This window comes from Xenopus tropicalis, chromosome 9 (assembly GCF_000004195.4).
Source record: "Xenopus tropicalis strain Nigerian chromosome 9, UCB_Xtro_10.0, whole genome shotgun sequence".
In the NCBI taxonomy this organism is placed as follows: domain Eukaryota; kingdom Metazoa; phylum Chordata; class Amphibia; order Anura; family Pipidae; genus Xenopus; species Xenopus tropicalis.
The window spans coordinates 16,593,392-16,611,278 of NC_030685.2; the positions used below are offsets into that span (position 1 = coordinate 16,593,392).

The 17,887-nt window shown below is 39.2% G+C and overlaps 1 protein-coding gene across 21 annotated transcripts in view; it reads left to right on the forward strand.

The window, feature by feature from the left end:
• The window catches only part of LOC101733470, a 93,423-nt gene that overhangs the window by 39,623 nt on the left and 35,913 nt on the right, over positions 1 to 17,887 (forward strand). For 8 of the 21 annotated variants that reach the window (XM_031893233.1, XM_031893251.1, XM_031893250.1 and 5 more), the window contains exons 42-96: positions 2 to 210; positions 377 to 483; positions 618 to 730; positions 835 to 1,005; positions 1,238 to 1,479; positions 1,576 to 1,679; positions 1,829 to 1,947; positions 2,074 to 2,232; positions 2,374 to 2,582; positions 2,748 to 2,854; positions 2,988 to 3,100; positions 3,205 to 3,375; positions 3,608 to 3,849; positions 3,955 to 4,058; positions 4,212 to 4,330; positions 4,457 to 4,615; positions 4,742 to 4,950; positions 5,116 to 5,222; positions 5,357 to 5,469; positions 5,574 to 5,744; positions 5,978 to 6,219; positions 6,327 to 6,430; positions 6,584 to 6,702; positions 6,829 to 6,987; positions 8,730 to 8,938; positions 9,109 to 9,215; positions 9,349 to 9,461; positions 9,566 to 9,736; positions 9,970 to 10,211; positions 10,319 to 10,422; positions 10,573 to 10,691; positions 10,818 to 10,976; positions 11,103 to 11,311; positions 11,490 to 11,596; positions 11,732 to 11,844; positions 11,949 to 12,119; positions 12,341 to 12,582; positions 12,689 to 12,792; positions 12,946 to 13,064; positions 13,191 to 13,349; positions 13,491 to 13,699; positions 13,864 to 13,970; positions 14,105 to 14,217; positions 14,322 to 14,492; positions 14,725 to 14,966; positions 15,072 to 15,175; positions 15,329 to 15,447; positions 15,568 to 15,726; positions 15,848 to 16,056; positions 16,235 to 16,341; positions 16,476 to 16,588; positions 16,692 to 16,862; positions 17,095 to 17,336; positions 17,442 to 17,545; positions 17,699 to 17,817. In XM_031893233.1, coding sequence (XP_031749093.1) covers positions 2 to 210; positions 377 to 483; positions 618 to 730; positions 835 to 1,005; positions 1,238 to 1,479; positions 1,576 to 1,679; positions 1,829 to 1,947; positions 2,074 to 2,232; positions 2,374 to 2,582; positions 2,748 to 2,854; positions 2,988 to 3,100; positions 3,205 to 3,375; positions 3,608 to 3,849; positions 3,955 to 4,058; positions 4,212 to 4,330; positions 4,457 to 4,615; positions 4,742 to 4,950; positions 5,116 to 5,222; positions 5,357 to 5,469; positions 5,574 to 5,744; positions 5,978 to 6,219; positions 6,327 to 6,430; positions 6,584 to 6,702; positions 6,829 to 6,987; positions 8,730 to 8,938; positions 9,109 to 9,215; positions 9,349 to 9,461; positions 9,566 to 9,736; positions 9,970 to 10,211; positions 10,319 to 10,422; positions 10,573 to 10,691; positions 10,818 to 10,976; positions 11,103 to 11,311; positions 11,490 to 11,596; positions 11,732 to 11,844; positions 11,949 to 12,119; positions 12,341 to 12,582; positions 12,689 to 12,792; positions 12,946 to 13,064; positions 13,191 to 13,349; positions 13,491 to 13,699; positions 13,864 to 13,970; positions 14,105 to 14,217; positions 14,322 to 14,492; positions 14,725 to 14,966; positions 15,072 to 15,175; positions 15,329 to 15,447; positions 15,568 to 15,726; positions 15,848 to 16,056; positions 16,235 to 16,341; positions 16,476 to 16,588; positions 16,692 to 16,862; positions 17,095 to 17,336; positions 17,442 to 17,545; positions 17,699 to 17,817 — 8,409 coding nt within the window. The remainder of the gene's footprint in view (position 1; positions 211 to 376; positions 484 to 617; positions 731 to 834; positions 1,006 to 1,237; positions 1,480 to 1,575; positions 1,680 to 1,828; positions 1,948 to 2,073; positions 2,233 to 2,373; positions 2,583 to 2,747; positions 2,855 to 2,987; positions 3,101 to 3,204; positions 3,376 to 3,607; positions 3,850 to 3,954; positions 4,059 to 4,211; positions 4,331 to 4,456; positions 4,616 to 4,741; positions 4,951 to 5,115; positions 5,223 to 5,356; positions 5,470 to 5,573; positions 5,745 to 5,977; positions 6,220 to 6,326; positions 6,431 to 6,583; positions 6,703 to 6,828; positions 6,988 to 8,729; positions 8,939 to 9,108; positions 9,216 to 9,348; positions 9,462 to 9,565; positions 9,737 to 9,969; positions 10,212 to 10,318; positions 10,423 to 10,572; positions 10,692 to 10,817; positions 10,977 to 11,102; positions 11,312 to 11,489; positions 11,597 to 11,731; positions 11,845 to 11,948; positions 12,120 to 12,340; positions 12,583 to 12,688; positions 12,793 to 12,945; positions 13,065 to 13,190; positions 13,350 to 13,490; positions 13,700 to 13,863; positions 13,971 to 14,104; positions 14,218 to 14,321; positions 14,493 to 14,724; positions 14,967 to 15,071; positions 15,176 to 15,328; positions 15,448 to 15,567; positions 15,727 to 15,847; positions 16,057 to 16,234; positions 16,342 to 16,475; positions 16,589 to 16,691; positions 16,863 to 17,094; positions 17,337 to 17,441; positions 17,546 to 17,698; positions 17,818 to 17,887) is intronic. The other 13 variants (XM_031893235.1, XM_031893243.1, XM_031893242.1 and 10 more) reach the window with 13 other exon arrangements.

Below are 17,887 nucleotides of genomic sequence, written 5' to 3' on the forward strand. Positions count from 1 at the left end.
GGAGAATGTGTCTGATTTGCAGATAGCCATGGTAAAACAGACCCTGTTGGCAGTCGTACTTGACAAAATTAGTTCCAATTTCTCATCTTATGGAACGCAAGACTGGAAGATATTGTTTCAAGATGACTTGACTCTCCTTCTTCCGAGCTTTAATAAATCTCTTCTTTTGCTTCTGCCCATCAACATCTCATGTTCTTCCTACCAGGAAATGTAAGTTTAGTAAACTTTGCACAATAAAATACTGGGGGGGGGGACAAAGGTCGATGCTTCACCTGTTACACTTGATGCCTCAGAATTGTATTAATGACCATATAATGACATTCTATTATATCACAGGAGGATTTTTACCCTTTTTTCTTTGTGTCTGGCTTCACAGAGTAAAGGCCTTTAGTAACGATTATACATCTCTAGCAGAAGAAACCAAAAATGATTTCTACAATGATTTTATCTACCGGTACATGGGCCAGCAGGCATCTCTTACAGGTATGACCCTTCAAAATTAACCATCAGCGAATTGAAGACAAAGACATTCTGCTGTCTTGCAATTCTATCACAAACCATTAATCTTTGTTGTGACTTATTCCTGTTGACAGTTATGTTCATGCTTTCTTTCTCAGGAGTAGTTTGCGACACCATAGATTTCAGGACCTGGGTTGACTTGAACCTTGGAAACTTCATCCAGCAATCATCATCACAAGACATCGCTGTGTTCAATAAAAATATAACAAAGGTGAGAATGCCCCTCTATGCTCCCCTCTTCTTAAACATCCTACCAGAACCTTTCTTGACCCCTTGAATCAACTCATTTTCCCATTTTGGTGTCTTCCTTTGTAGTTGGAAAACCCGGAGGAACTCACAGTTACAGAACTGGCCACATTTACATTTACTGTGGATACGCTGAACAACCAAACGTTAGCCACAATCCTATTAAGTAGAATCAAAGAATTTAACAGCTATGAAGAAATCCTGGGCTATCTAACAACAATACAAAACTCTATTTGCCAGGTAATAGCTTCACACACAGAATTTACCTTGACACAACAAGTTTATTCTTATACATGAACTCATCTGCTCATGTCTTTCTCAAAATATCCTTTCAATGTATCCCTTCAGAAGTTGTTTAGTGTCGGATGTATTTCGTTCCAAAACATTTTTAAACACTGTTCGCTAAAAGAAAAAAACACAAAACAAATATAAAATCCTTATACGTATTTATTTGTTCCATCATTTTCTTCAGCTGAATGACTCGGCACCCAGCGCCTCATCATGTGACCAACCGCTAAGCCAACTGAGCATCCACACTCAACAAGAGATTCTTACAAACTGTTTCATAGTACTCAATGAGGAATGGATTTCTGCCAACATGACAATGTGGTTACATATTTTTGACATCCTTGTTGAAGTTTTCCTACCTGCTTTTGATGAAACTGAAATCTCCCACTTACCCCTTCATATTTCATGTGGAGAATACCAAGCAATGTAAGTGACTGTTTAGCAGATGTCTGGAAAATTGCATTGGATAGAATTCCTTTTTTTTCAAGATCTTCAATGTCATGTTCTTTTCTGTTTCTTTAGAATAACAACGCTGAGTAACGCACACAGCCAAATCATCGAAGGCCTGGCAAAATCGGTCTACTCCTACTGCATAGCCTACCTTACCGCACAGCAGAAATCCACAGGTGCATTACACAGCTTCCAGACAGTGACCTCCCATAGATGATAGCGGGATCCTTCACTTCTTATTCTTGTAAATTCTACATAAAAGCATCCCTTTCTTCCATTCCATGCAAAACTAAAAGTCTTTCTTTTCTTTTGTTTCCACCAATAGGCTCTGCTTGCCTTAGCGGAATAAAGGATAGTACAGAGTGGATCACAAAGAATTTTGGAGCATTTTCCTCCAGAGCCAATGTGTCTGACTTTGTGGCTTTATATCCAGGGTTTGACATAGTAAGTACCTCAGAAAGGAGAGGGGGGTCTGACTGTGTTTATTTCTAAATGTTAGCTTACAAATGCTGCCTTAAATTTTCTAGAGGTACTTTAGGAGCGAAAGCTATAGCTCTGTTTGTGTTTCAGGGTGTCCTTCCCGGTGTGCTAACACCAAATGATATGGCTGAACTTTTGATCAAAGCAGATGTTCTCTCTAATGAAACTCTATTGATATCCATCTTGAGTCGCACAGACACGGGAAATGTAACCGAGTATGTGACCGCCATTTCAAAAGCAGCACAAAAGGTTCAGTATATAAAAGCTTCCCTACACTCTGTACAGCGATGGCCACACCTTAGATTTCATCAAGAGTCTTACAATGTGCACTGGAATTTCCCATCTTTGACAGTATTTGAAACATTTATGAATACAATCTTATTCTTTCAGGAGAATGTGTCTGATTTGCAGATAGCCATGGTAAAACAGACCCTGTTGGCAGTCGTACTTGACAAAATTAGTTCCAATTTCTCATCTTATGGAACGCAAGACTGGAAGATATTGTTCCAAGATGACTTGACTCTCCTTCTTCCGAGCTTTAATAAGTCTCTTCTTCTGCTTCTGCCCATCAACATCTCATGTTCTTCCTTCCAGGAAATGTAAGTTTGGTAAACTTTGCACAATAAAGTACTGCGGTGGGAATAAAGGTTGATGCGTCACCTGTTACACTTGATGCCTCAGCATTGTATTAATGACCATATAATGACATTCTATTATATCACAGGAAGATTTTGAACCTTTTTTCTTTGTGTCTGGCTTCACAGAGTAAAGGCCTTTAGTAACGCTTATACATCTCTATCAGAAGAAACCAAAAATGATTTCTACAATGATTTTATCTACCAGTACATGGGCCAGCAGGCATCTCTTACAGGTATGATCCTTCATAATTAACCATCAGCCAATGAAAGACGAAGACGTTCTGCTTTCTTGCAATTCTTTCACACACCATTAATCTTTGTTGTGACTTATACCAGTCAACAGTTATATTGATGCTTTTTTCACAGGAGTAGTTTGCGACACCATAGATTTCAGGACCTGGGTTGACTTGAACCTTGGCAACTTCATCCAGCAATCATCATCACAAGACATCGCTGTGTTCAATAAAAATATAACAAAGGTGAGAATGCCCCTCTAGGCTCCCCTCTTCTTAAACATCCTACCAAAACCTTTCTTGACCCCTTGAATCAACTCATCTTCCCATTTTGGTTTCTTCCTTTGTAGTTGGAAAACCCGGAGGAACTCACAGTTACAGAACTGGCCACATTTACATTTACTGTGGATACGCTGAACAACCAAACCTTAGCCACAATCCTATTAAGTAGAATCAAAGAATTTAACAGCTATGAAGAAATCCTGGGCTATCTAACAACAATACAAAACTCTATTTGCCAGGTAACAGCTTCACACACAGAATTTACCTTGACACAACAAGTTTATTCTTATACATGAACTCACCTTCTCATGTCTTTCTCAAAATACTGTTACAATGTATCCCTTCAGAAATTGTTTAGTGTCGGATGTATTTCATTCCAAAATATTTTTAAATACTGTTCGCTAGAAGAAAAAAACACAAAACAAATATAATATCCTTATACGTATTTATTTGCTCCTTCATTTTCTTCAGCCGAATGACTCGGCACCCAGCGCCTCATCGTGTGACCAACCGCTAAGCCAACTGAGCCTCCACACTCAACAAGAGATTCTTACAAACTGTTTCATAGTACTCAATGAGGAATGGATTTCTGCCAACATGACAATGTGGTTACATATTTTTGACATCCTTGTTGAAGTTTTCCTACCTGCTTTTGATGAAACTGAAATCTCCCACTTACCACTTCATATTTCATGTGGAGAATACCAAGCAATGTAAGTGACTGTTTAGCAGATGTCTGGAAAATTGCATTGGATAGAACTCCTTTTATTTAAGACCTTCCATGTCATGTTCTTTTCTGTTTCTTTGGAAATTTTTAGAATAACCGCGCTGAGTAACGCACACAGCCAAATCATCGAAGGCCTGGCAAAATCGGTCTACTCCTACTGCATAGCCTACCTTACCGCACAGCAGAAATCCACAGGTGCATTACACAGCTTCCAGACAATGACCTCCCATAGATGATAGCGGGATCCTCCACTTCTTATTCCTGTAAACTCTACATAAAAACATCCCTTTCTTCCATTCCATGCAAAACTAAAAGTCTTTCTTTCTCTTCTTTTGTTTGCACCAATAGGCTCTGCTTGCCTTAGCGGAATAAAGGATAGTACAGAGTGGATCACAAAGAATTTCGGGGCATTTTCCTCCAGTGCCAATGTGTCTGACTTTGTGGCTTTATATCCAGGGTTTGACATAGTAAGTACCTCAGAAAGGAGAGGGGGGTCTGACTGTGTCTATTTGTAAATGTTAGCTTACAAATGCTGCCTTAAATTTTCTAGAGGTACTTTAGGAGCAAAAGCCATAGCTCTGTTTGTGTTTCAGGGTGTCCTTCCCGGTGTGCTAACACCAAATGATATGGCTGAACTTTTGATCAAAGCAGATGTTCTCTCTAATGAAACTCTATTGATATCCATCTTGAGTCGCACAAACACGGAAGATGTAACCGAGTATGTGACCGCCATTTCAACAGCAGCACAAAAGGTTCAGTATATAAAAGCTTCCCTACACTCTGTACAGCGATGGCCACACCTTTGTTTTCATCCAGATACTTACAATGTGCACTGGCATTTCCTATCTTTGACAGTATTTTAAATCTTATTCTTTCAGGAGAATGTGTCTGATTTGCAGATAGCCATGGTAAAACAGACCCTGTTGGCAGTTGTACTTGACAAAATTAGTTCCAATTTCTCATCTTATGGAACGCAAGACTGGAAGATATTGTTCCAAGATGACTTGACTCTCCTTCTTCAGAGCTTTAATAAATCTCTTCTTCTGCTTCTGCCCATCAACATCTCATGTTCTTCCTACCAGGAAATGTAAGTTTAGTAAACTTTGCACAATAAAATACTGGGGGGGGGGCAAAGGTCGATGCTTCACCTGTTACACTTGATGCCTCAGAATTGTAATAATGGCCATATAATGACATTCTATTATATCACAGGAAGATTTTTACCCGTTTTTCTTTGTGTCTGGCTTCACAGAGTAAAGGCCTTTAGTAACACTTATACATCTCTATCAGAAGAAACCAAAAATGATTTCTACAATGATTTTATCTACCGGTACATGGGCCAGCAGGCATCTCTTACAGGTATGACCCTTCAAAATTAACCATCAGCGAATTGAAGACAAAGACATTCTGCTGTCTTGCAATTCTATCACAAACCATTAATCTTTGTTGTGACTTATTCCTGTTGACAGTTATGTTCATGTTTTCTTTCTCAGGAGTAGCTTGCGACACCATAGATTTCAGGACCTGGGTTGACTTGAACCTTGGAAACTTCATCCAGCAATCATCATCACAAGACATCGCTGTGTTCAATAAAAATATAACAAAGGTGAGAATGCCCCTCTAGGCTCCCCTCTTCTTAAACATCCTACCAAAACCTTTCTTGACCCCTTGAATCAACTCATTTTCCCATTTTGGTGTCTTCCTTTGTAGTTGGAAAACCCGGAGGAACTCACAGTTACAGAACTGGCCACATTTACATTTACTGTGGATACGCTGAACAACCAAACGTTAGCCACAATCCTATTAAGTAGAATCAAAGAATTTAACAGCTATGAAGAAATCCTGGGCTATCTAACAACAATACAAAACTCTATTTGCCAGGTAATAGCTTCACACACAGAATTTACCTTGACACAACTTGTTTATTCTTATACATGAACTCATCTTCTCATGTCTTTCTCAAAACACTGCCTTCTAATGTATCCCTTCAGATGTTGTTTAGCATCTAATGGGTTTTGTTCCAAAATAATTTTCAGTACTGTTCGTTAGAATAAAAAACACAAAACAAATATAATATCCTTATACGTATTTATTTGCTCCTTCATTTTCTTAAGCCGAATGACTCGGCACCCAGCGCCTCATCGTGTGACCAACCGCTAAGCCAACTGAGCCTCCACACTCAACAAGAGATTCTTACAAACTGTTTCATAGTACTCAATGAGGAATGGATTTCTGCCAACATGACAATGTGGTTACATATTTTTGACATCCTTGTTGAAGTTTTCCTACCTGCTTTTGATGAGACTGAAATCTCCCACTTACCACTTGATATTTCATGTGGAGAATACCAAGCAATGTAAGTGACTGTTTAGCAGATGTCTGGAAAATTGCATTGGATAGAATTCCTCTTTTATTTAAGACCTTCCATGTCATGTTCTTTTCTGTTTCTTTGGATATTTTTAGAATAACAACGCTGAGTAACGCACACAGCCAAATCATCGAAGGCCTGGCAAAATCGGTCTACTCTTACTGCATAGCCTACCTTACTGCACAGCAGAAATCCACAGGTGCATTACACAGCTTCAAGACAATGACCTCCCATAGATGATAGCGGGATCCTTCACTTCTTATTCTTGTAAATTCTACCTAAAAACATCCCTTTCTTCCATTCCATGCAAAACTAAAAGTCTTTCTTTCTCTTCTTTTGTTTGTACCAATAGGCTCTGCTTGCCTTAGCGGAATAAAGGATAGTACAGAGTGGATCACAAAGAATTTCGGGGCATTTTCCTCCAATGCCAATGTGTCTGACTTTGTGGTTTTATATCCAGGGTTTGACATAGTAAGTACCTCAGAAAGGAGAGGGGGGTCTGACAGTGTTTATTTCTAAATGTTAGCTTACAAATGCTGCCTTAAATTTTCTAGAGGTACTATAGGAGCAAAAGCTATAGCTCTGTTTGTGTTTTAGGGTGTCCTTCCCGGTGTGCTAACACCAAATGATATGGCTGAACTTTTGATCAAAGCAGATGTTCTCTCTAATGAAACTCTATTGATATCCATCTTGAGTCGCACAGACACGGAAAATGTAACCGATTATGTGACCGCCATTTCAACAGCAGCACAAAAGGTTCAGTATATAAAAGCTTCCCTACACTCTGTACAGCGATGGCCACACCTTAGATTTCATCAAGATTCTTACAATGTGCACTGGCATTTCCCATCTACAGTGGTGTGAAAAACTATTTGCCCCCTTCCTGATTTCTTATTCTTTTGCATGTTTGTCACACAAAATGTTTCTTATCATCAAACACATTTAACTATTAGTCAAAGATAACACAAGTAAACACAAAATGCAGTTTTTAAATGAGGGTTTTTATTATTTAGGGAGAAAAAAAATCCAAACCTACATGGCCCTGTGTGAAAAAGTAATTGCCCCCTGAACCTAATAACTGGTTGGCCACCCTTAGCAGCAATAACTGCAATCAAGCGTTTGCGATAACTTGCAACGAGTCTTTTACAGCGCTCTGGAGGAATTTTGGCCCACTCATCTTTGCAGAATTGTTGTAATTCAGCTTTATTTGAGGGTTTTCTAGCATGAACCGCCTTTTTAAGGTCATGCCACAACATCTCAATAGGATTCAGGTCGGGACTTTGACTAGGCCACTCCAAAGTCTTCATTTTGAGGTGGATTTGCTGGTGTGTTTTGGGTCATTGTCCTGCTGCAGCACCCAAGATCGCTTCAGCTTGAGTTGACGACCAGATGGCCGGACATTCTCCTTCAGGATTGTTTGGTAGACAGTAGAATTCATGGTTCCATCTATCACAGCAAGCCTTTCAGGTCATGAAGCAGCAAAACAACCCCAGACCATCACACTACCACCACCATATTTTACTGTTGGTATGATGTTCTTTTTCTGAAATGCTGTGTTACTTTTACGCCAGATGTAACGGGACACGCACCTTCCAAAAAGTTCAACTTTTGTCTCGTCGGTCCACAAGGTATTTCCCCAAAAGTCTTGGCAATCATTGAGATGCTTTTTAGCAAAATTGAGACAAGCCATAATGTTCTTTTTGCTTAAAAGTGGTTTGCGCCTTGGAAATCTGCCATGCAGGTTGTTTTTGCCCAGTCTCTTTCTTATGGTGGAGTCGTGAACACTGACCTTAATTGAGGCAAGTGAGACCTGCAGTTCTTTAGATGTTGTCCTGGGGTCTTTTGTGGCCTCTTGGATGAGTTGTCTCTGCGCTCTTGGGGTAATTTTGGTCGGCCGGCCACTCCTGAGAAGGTTCACCACTGTTCCATGTTTTTGCCATTTGTGGATAATGGCTCTCACTGTGGTTCGCTGGAGTCCCAAAGCTTTAGAAATGGCTTTATAACCTTTACCAGACTGATAGATCTCAATTACTTTTGTTCTCATTTGTTCCTGAATTTCTTTGGATCTTGGCGTGATGTCTAGCTTTTGAGGTGCTTTTGGTCTACTTCTCTGTGTCAGGTAGCTCCTATTTAAGTGATTTCTTGATTGAAACAGGTGTGGCAGTAATCAGGCCTGGGGGTGACTACAGAAATTGAACTCAGGTGTGATAAACCACAGTTAAGTTATTTTTTAACAAGGGGGGCAATCACTTTTTCACACAGGGCCATGTAGATTTGGAGTTTTTTTTCTCCCTTAATAACGTAAATCTTCATTTAAAAACTGCATTTTGTGTTCAATTATGTTATCTTTGACTAATAGTTAACGGTTTTTGATGAGCAGAAACATTTAAGTGTGACAAACATGCAAAAGAATAAGAAATCAGGAAGGGGGCAAATAGTTTTTCACACCACTGTATGTAGTATTTGAAACATTTATGAATACAATCTTATTCTTTCAGGAGAATGTGTCTGATTTGCAGATAGCCATGGTAAAACAGACCCTGTTGGCAGTCGTACTTGACAAAATTAGTTCCAATTTCTCATCTTATGGAACGCAAGACTGGAAGATATTGTTCCAAGATGACTTGACTCTCCTTCTTCCGAGTTTTAATAAGTCTCTTCTTCTGCTTCTGCCCATCAACATCTCATGTTCTTCCTTCCAGGAAATGTAAGTTTGGTAAACTTTGCACAATAAAGTACTGCGGTGGGAATAAAGGTTGATGCGTCACCTGTTACACTTGATGCCTCAGCATTGTATTAATGACCATATAATGACATTCTATTATATCACAGGAAGATTTTGTTTTGAACCTTTTTTCTTTGTGTCTGGCTTCACAGAGTAAAGGCCTTTAGTAATGCTTATACATCTCTATCAGAAGAAACCAAAAATGATTTCTACAATGATTTTATCTACCAGTACATGGGCCAGCAGGCATCTCTTACAGGTATGACCCTTCATAATTAACCATCAGCCAATGAAAGACGAAGACGTTCTGCTTTCTTGCAATTCTTTCACACACCATTAATCTTTGTTGTGACTTATACCAGTCGACAGTTATATTGATGCTTTTTTCACAGGAGTAGTTTGCGACACCATAGATTTCAGGACCTGGGTTGACTTGAACCTTGGCAACTTCATCCAGCAATCATCATCACAAGACATCGCTGTGTTCAATAAAAATATAACAAAGGTGAGAATGCCCCTCTAGGCTCCCCTCTTCTTAAACATCCTACCAAAACCTTTCTTGACCCCTTGAATCAACTCATCTTCCCATTTTGGTTTCTTCCTTTGTAGTTGGAAAACCCGGAGGAACTCACAGTTACAGAACTGGCCACATTTACATTTACTGTGGATACGCTGAACAACCAAACGTTAGCCACAATCCTATTAAGTAGAATCAAAGAATTTAACAGCTATGAAGAAATCCTGGGCTATCTAACAACAATACAAAACTCTATTTGCCAGGTAATAGCTTCACACACAGAATTTACCTTGACACAACTTGTTTATTCTTATACATGAACTCACCTTCTCATGTCTTTCTCAAAATACTCTTACAATGTATCCCTTCAGAAATTGTTTAGTGTCGGATGTATTTCATTCCAAAATATTTTTAAATACTGTTCGCTAGAAGAAAAAAACACAAATTCAAAAATAATATCCTTATACGTATTTATTTGCTCCTTCATTTTCTTCAGCCGAATGACTCGGCACCCAGCGCCTCATCATGTGACCAACCGCTAAGCCAACTGAGCCTCCACACTCAACAGGAGATTCTTACAAACTGTTTCATAGTACTCAATGAGGAATGGATTTCTGCCAACATGACAATGTGGTTACATATTTTTGACATCCTTGTTGAAGTTTTCCTACCTGCTTTTGATGAAACTGAAATCTCCCACTTACCACTTGATATTTCATGTGGAGAATACCAAGCAATGTAAGTGACTGTTTAGCAGATGTCTGGAAAATTGCATTGGATAGAATTCCTCTTTTATTTAAGACCTTCCATGTCATGTTCTTTTCTGTTTCTTTGGATATTTTTAGAATAACCACGCTGAGTAACGCACACAGCCAAATCATCGACGGCCTGGCAAAATCGGTCTACTCCTACTGCATAGCCTACCTTACCGCACAGCAGAAATCCACAGGTGCATTACACAGCTTCCAGACAATGACCTCCCATAGATGATAGCGGGATCCTTCACTTCTTATTCCTGTGAATTCTACATAAAAACATCCCTTTCTTCCATTCAATGCAAAACTAAAAGTCTTTCTTTCTCTTTTGTTTGCTCCAATAGGCTCTGCTTGCCTTAGCGGAATAAAGGATAGTACAGAGTGGATCACAAAGAATTTCGGGGAATTTTCCTCCAAAGCCAATATATCTAACTTTGTGGCTTTATATCCAGGGTTTGACATAGTAAGTACCTCAGAAAGGAGAGGGGGGTCTGACTGTGTCTATTTGTAAATGTTAATTTACAAATGCTGGCTTAAATGTTTTAGAGGTACTTTAGGAACAAAAGCTATAGCTCTGTTTGTGTTTCAGGGTGTCCTTCCCGGTGTGCTAACACCAAATGATATGGCTGAACTTTTGATCAAAGCAGATGTTCTCTCTAATGAAACTCTATTGATATCCATCTTGAGTCGCACAGACACGGAAAATGTAACCGATTATGTGACCGCCATTTCAACAGCAGCACAAAAGGTTCAGTATATAAAAGCTTCCCTACACTCTGTACAGCGATGGCCACACCTTTGTTTTCATCCAGATACTTACAATGTGCACTGGCATTTCCTATCTTTGACAGTATTTTAAATCTTATTCTTTCAGGAGAATGTGTCTGATTTGCAGATAGCCATGGTAAAACAGACCCTGTTGGCAGTTGTACTTTACAAAATTAGTTCCAATTTCTCATCTTATGGAACGCAAGACTGGAAGATATTGTTCCAAGATGACTTGACTCTCCTTCTTCCGAGCTTTAATAAATCTCTTCTTCTGCTTCTGCCCATCAACATCTCATGTTCTTCCTACCAGGAAATGTAAGTTTAGTAAACTTTGCACATTAAAGTACTGGGGTGAGCGGGGGAAAAGAGAGGAAAGGTCGATGCTTCACCTGTTACACCTGACCCCTCAGAATTGTAATAATGACCATATAATGACATTCTATTATATCACAGGAAGATTTTAACCCTCCTTTCTTTGTGTCTGGCTTCACAGAGTAAAGGCCTTTAGTAACGCTTATACATCTCTATCAGAAGAAACAAAAAATGATTTCTACAATGATTTTATCTACCAGTACATGGGCCAGCAGGCATCTCTTACAGGTATGATCCTTTCAAAATGACCCATCAGCGATTGGAAGACAAAGACATTCTGCTGTCTTGCAATTCTATCACAAACCATTAATCTTTGTTGTGACTTATGCCTGTCGACAGTTATATTGATGCTTTCTTTCACAGGAGTAGTTTGCGACACCATAGATTTCAGGACCTGGGTTGACTTGAACCTTGGAAACTTCATCCAGCAATCATCATCACAAGACATCGCTGTGTTCAATAAAAATGTAACAAAGGTGAGAATGCCCCCCTAGGCTCCCCTATTCTTAACAATCCTACCAAAACCTTTCTTGACCCCTTGAATCAACTCATCTTCCCATTTTGGTGTCTTCCTTTGTAGTTGGAAAACCCGGAGGAACTCACAGTTACAGAACTGGCCACATTTACATTTACTGTGGATACGCTGAACAACCAAACGTTAGCCACAATCCTATTAAGTAGAATCAAAGAATTTAACAGCTATGAAGAAATCCTGGGCTATCTAACAACAATACAAAACTCTATTTGCCAGGTAATAGCTTCACACACAGAATTTACCTTGACACAACAAGTTTATTCTAATACATGAACTAATCTTGTCATGTCTTTCTCAAAATATACTTTCAATGTCTCCCTTCAGAAGCTGTTTAGTGTTGGATGTATTTTGTTCCAAAACATTTTTAAACACTGTTCTCTAGAAGAAAAAAAACACAAAACAAATCTAATATCCTTATCCGTATTTATTTTCTTCAGCCGAATGACTCGGCACCCAGCGCCTCATCATGTGACCAACCGCTAAGCCAACTGAGCCTCCACACTCAACAGGAGATTCTTACAAACTGTTTCATAGTACTCAATGAGGAATGGATTTCTGCCAACATGACAATGTGGTTACATATTTTTGACATCCTTGTTGAAGTTTTCCTACCTGCTTTTGATGAAACTGAAATCTCCCACTTACCCCTTGATATTTCATGTGGAGAATACCAAGCAATGTAAGTGACTGTTTAGCAGATGTCTGGAAAATTGCATTGGATAGAATTCCTCTTTTTTTAAGATCTTCAATGTTATGTTCTTTTCTGTTTCTTTGGAAATTTTTAGAATAACCACGCTGAGTAACGCACACAGCCAAATCATCGAAGGCCTGGCAAAATCGGTGTACTCCTACTGCATAGCCTACCTTACCGCACAGCAGAAATCCACAGGTGCATTACACAGCTTCCAGACAATGACCTCCCATAGATGATAGCGGGATCCTTCACTTCTTATTCTTGTAAATTCTACATAAAAGCCTCCCTTTCTTCCATTCCATGCGAAACTAAAAGTCTTTCTTTCTCTTCTTTTGTTTGCACCAATAGGCTCTGCTTGCCTTAGCGGAATAAAGGATAGTACAGAGTGGATCACAAAGAATTTCGGGGCATTTTCCTCCAGTGCCAATGTGTCTGACTTTGTGGCTTTATATCCAGGGTTTGACATAGTAAGTACCTCAGAAAGGAGAGGGGGGTCTGACTGTGTTTATATCTAAATGTTAGCTTACAAATGCTGCCTTAAATTTTCTATAGGTACTTTAGGAGCGAAAACCATAGCTCTGTTTGTGTTTCAGGGTGTCCTTCCCGGTGTGCTAACACCAAATGATATGGCTGAACTTTTGATCAAAGCAGATGTTCTCTCTAATGAAACTCTATTGATATCCATCTTGAGTCGCACAGACACGGGAAATGTAACCGAGTATGTGACCGCCATTTCAACAACAGCACAAAAGGTTCAGTATATAAAAGCTTCCCTACACTCTGTACAGCGATGGCCACACCTTAGATTTCATCAAGATTCTTACAATGTGCACTGGCATTTCCCATCTTTGACAGTATTTTAAACATTTATGAATGCAATCTTATTCTTTCAGGAGAATGTGTCTGATTTGCAGATAGCCATGGTAAAACAGACCCTGTTGGCAGTCGTACTTGACAAAATTAGTTCCAATTTCTCATCTTATGGAACGCAAGACTGGAAGATATTGTTCCAAGATGACTTGACTCTCCTTCTTCCGAGCTTTAATAAATCTCTTCTTCTGCTTCTGCCCATCAACATCTCATGTTCTTCCTACCAGGAAATGTAAGTTTAGTAAACTTTGCACAATAAAGTACTGGGGGGGAACAAAGGGTCATGCTTCACATGTTACACTTGACGCCCCAGAATTGTATTAATGACCATATCAAGACATTCTATTATATCATAGGAAGATTTTTACCCTTTTTTCTTTGTGTCTGGCTTCACAGAGTAAAGGCCTTTAGTAGCGCTTATACATCTCTATCAGAAGAAACAAAAAATGATTTCTACAATGATTTTATCCACCAGTACATGGGCCAGCAGGCATCTCTAACAGGTATGACCCTTCAAAATTACCCATCAGTGAATGAAAGACAAAGATGTTCTGCTTTCTTGCAATTCTATCACAAACTATTAATCTTTGTTGTGACTTATCCCTGTCGACAGTTATGTTCATGCTTTGTTTCACAGGAGTAGTTTGCGACACCATAGATTTCAGGACCTGGGTTAACTTGAACCTTGGCAACTTCATCCAGCAATCATCATCACAAGACATCGCTGTGTTCAATAAAAATATAACAAAGGTGAGAATGCCCCTCTAGGCTCCCCTCTTCTTAAACATCCTACCAAAACCTTCCTTGACCCCTTGAATCAACTGATTTTCCCATTTTGGTGTCTTCCTTTGTAGTTGGAAAACCCGGAGGAACTTACAGTTACAGAACTGGCCACATTTACATTTACTGTGGATACGCTGAACAACCAAACGTTAGCCACAATCCTATTAAGTAGAATCAAAGAATTTAACAGCTATGAAGAAATCCTGGGCTATCTAACAACAATACAAAACTCTATTTGCCAGGTAACAGCTTCACACACAGAATTTACCTTGACACAACTTGTTTATTCTTATACATGAACTCATCTTCTCATGTCTTTCTCAAAATACCCTTAAAATGTATCCTTTCAGAAGTTGTTTAGTGTCGGATGTATTTTGTTTCAAAATATTTTTAAATACTGTTCGCTAGAAGAAAAAAACACAAAACGTATATAATATTTTTATACGTATTGATTTCCTCCTTCATTTCCTTCAGCCGAATGACTCGGCATCCAGCGCCTCATCATGTGACCAACCGCTAAGCCAACTGAGCATCCACACTCAACAAGAGATTCTTACAAACTGTTTCATAGTACTCAATGAGGAATGGATTTCTGCCAACATGACAATGTGGTTACATATTTTTGACATCCTTGTTGAAGTTTTCCTACCTGCTTTTGATGAAACTGAAATCTCCCACTTACCCCTTGATATTTCATGTGGAGAATACCAAGCAATGTAAGTGACTGTTTAGCAGATGTCTGGAAAATTGCATTGGATAGAATTCCTCTTTTTTAAGACCTTCCATGTCATGTTCTTTTCTGTTTCTTTGGAAATTTTTAGAATAACCACGCTGAGTAACGCACACAGCAAAATCATCGAAGGCCTGGCAAAATCGGTCTACTCCTACTGCATAGCCTACCTTACCGCACAGCAGAAATCCACAGGTGCATTACACAGCTTCCAGACAATGACCTCCCATAGATGATAGCGGGATTCTGCACTTCTTATTCCTGTGAATTCTACATAAAAACATCCCTTTCTTCCATTACATGCAAAACTAAAAGTTTTTCTTTCTCTTCTTTTGTTTGCACCAATAGGCTCTGCTTGCCTTAGCGGAATAAAGGATAGTACAGAGTGGATCACAAAGAATTTTGGGGCATTTTCTTCCAGAGCCAATGTGTCTGACTTTGTGGCTTTATATCCAGGGTTTGACATAGTAAGTACCTCAGAAAGGAGAGGGGGGGTCTGACTGTGTTTATTGTTAAATATTAACTAAAAATGCTGCCTTCAAATTTCTATGTTAGGAGCAAAAGCTATAGCTCTGTTTGTGTTTCAGGGTGTCCTTCCCGGTGTGCTAACACCAAATGATATGGCTGAACTTTTGATCAAAGCAGATGTTCTCTCTAATGAAACTCTATTGATATCCATCTTGAGTCGCACAGACACGGGAAATGTAACCGAGTATGTGACCGCCATTTCAACAGCAGCACAAAAGGTTCAGTATATAAAAGCTTCCCTACACTCTGTACAGCGATGGCCAAACCTTAGAATGTGCACTGGCATTTCCCATCTTTGACAGTATTTAAACATTTAGGACTGCAATCTTATTCTTTCAGGAGAATGTGTCTGATTTGCAGAAAGCCATGGTAAAACAGACCCTGTTGGCAGTCGTACTTGACAAAATTAGTTCCAATTTCTCATCTTATGGAACGCAAGACTGGAAGATATTGTTCCAAGATGACTTGACTCTCCTTCTTCCGAGCTTTAATAAGTCTCTTCTTCTGCTTCTGCCCATCAACATCTCATGTTCTTCCTACCAGGAAATGTAAGTTTAGTAAACTTTGTACAATAAAGTACTGGGGTGAGCGGGGGAACAGAGAGGAAAGTTTGATGCTTCACCTGTTACACTTGACGCCCCAGAATTGTATTAATGACCATATAACGACATTCTATTATATCACAGGAAGATTTTAACCCTCCTTTCTTTGTGTCTGGCTTCACAGAGTGAAGGCCTTTAGTAATGCTTATACATCTCTATCAGAAGAAACCAAAAATGATTTCTACAATGATTTTATCTACCGGTACATGGGCCAGCAGGCATCTCTTACAGGTATGACCCTTCATAATTAACCATCAGCGAATGAAAGACAAAGACCTTCTGCTTTCTTAAAATTCTATCACATACCATTAATCTTTGTTGTGACTTATCCCTGTTGACAGTTATATTGATGCTTTATTTCACAGGAGTAGCTTGTGACACCATAGATTTCAGGACCTGGGTTAACTTGAACCTTGGAACCTTCATCCAGGAATCATCATCACAAGACATCGCTGTGTTCAATAAAAATATAACAAAGGTGAGAATGCCCCTCTAGGCTCCTCTCTTCTTAAACATCCTACCAAAACCTTTTTGACCCCTTGGATCAACTCATTTTCCCATTTTGGTGTCTTCCTTTGTAGTTGGAAAACCCAGAGGAACTCACAGTTACAGAACTGGCCACATTTACATTTACTGTGGATACGCTGAACAACCAAACGTTAGCCACAATCCTATTAAGTAGAATCAAAGAATTTAACAGCTATGAAGAAATCCTGGGTTATGTAACAACAATACAAAACTCTATTTGCCAGGTAACAGCTTCACACACAGAATTTACCTTGACACAACAAGTTTATTCTTATACATGAACTCATCTTCTCATGTCTTTCTCAAAATACCCTTTCAATGTATCCCTTCAGAAGTTGTTTATTGTTGGATGTATTTCGTTCCAAAATATTTTTAAACACTTTTCGCTAGAAGAAAAAAACACAAAACAAATATAATATCCTTATACGTATTTATTTGCTCCTTCATTTTCTTCAGCCGAATGACTCGGCACCCAGCGCCTCATCGTGTGACCAACCGCTAAGCCAACTGAGCCTCCACACTCAACAAGAGATTCTTACAAACTGTTTCATAGTACTCAATGAGGAATGGATTTCTGCCAACATGACAATGTGGTTACATATTTTTGACATCCTTGTTGAAGTTTTCCTACCTGCTTTTGATGAAACTGAAATCTCCCACTTACCACTTCATATTTCATGTGGAGAATACCAAGCAATGTAAGTGACTGTTTAGCAGATGTCTGGAAAATTGCATTGGATAGAACTCCTTTTATTTAAGACCTTCCATGTCATGTTCTTTTCTGTTTCTTTGGAAATTTTTAGAATAACCGCGCTGAGTAACGCACACAGCCAAATCATCGAAGGCCTGGCAAAATCGGTCTACTCCTACTGCATAGCCTACCTTACCGCACAGCAGAAATCCACAGGTGCATTACACAGCTTCCAGACAATGACCTCCCATAGATGATAGCGGGATCCTTCACGTCTTATTCTTGTAAATTCTACCTAAAAACATCCCTTTCTTTCATTACATGCAAAACTAAAAGTCTTTCTTTCTCTTCTTTTGTTTGCACCAATAGGCTCTGCTTGCCTTAGCGGAATAAAGGATAGTACAGAGTGGATCACAAAGAATTTCGGGGCATTTTCCTCCAGTGCCAATGTGTCTGACTTTGTGGCTTTATATCCAGGGTTTGACATAGTAAGTACCTCAGAAAGGAGAGGGGGGTCTGACTGTATTTATTTCTAAATGTTAGCTTACAAATGCTGCC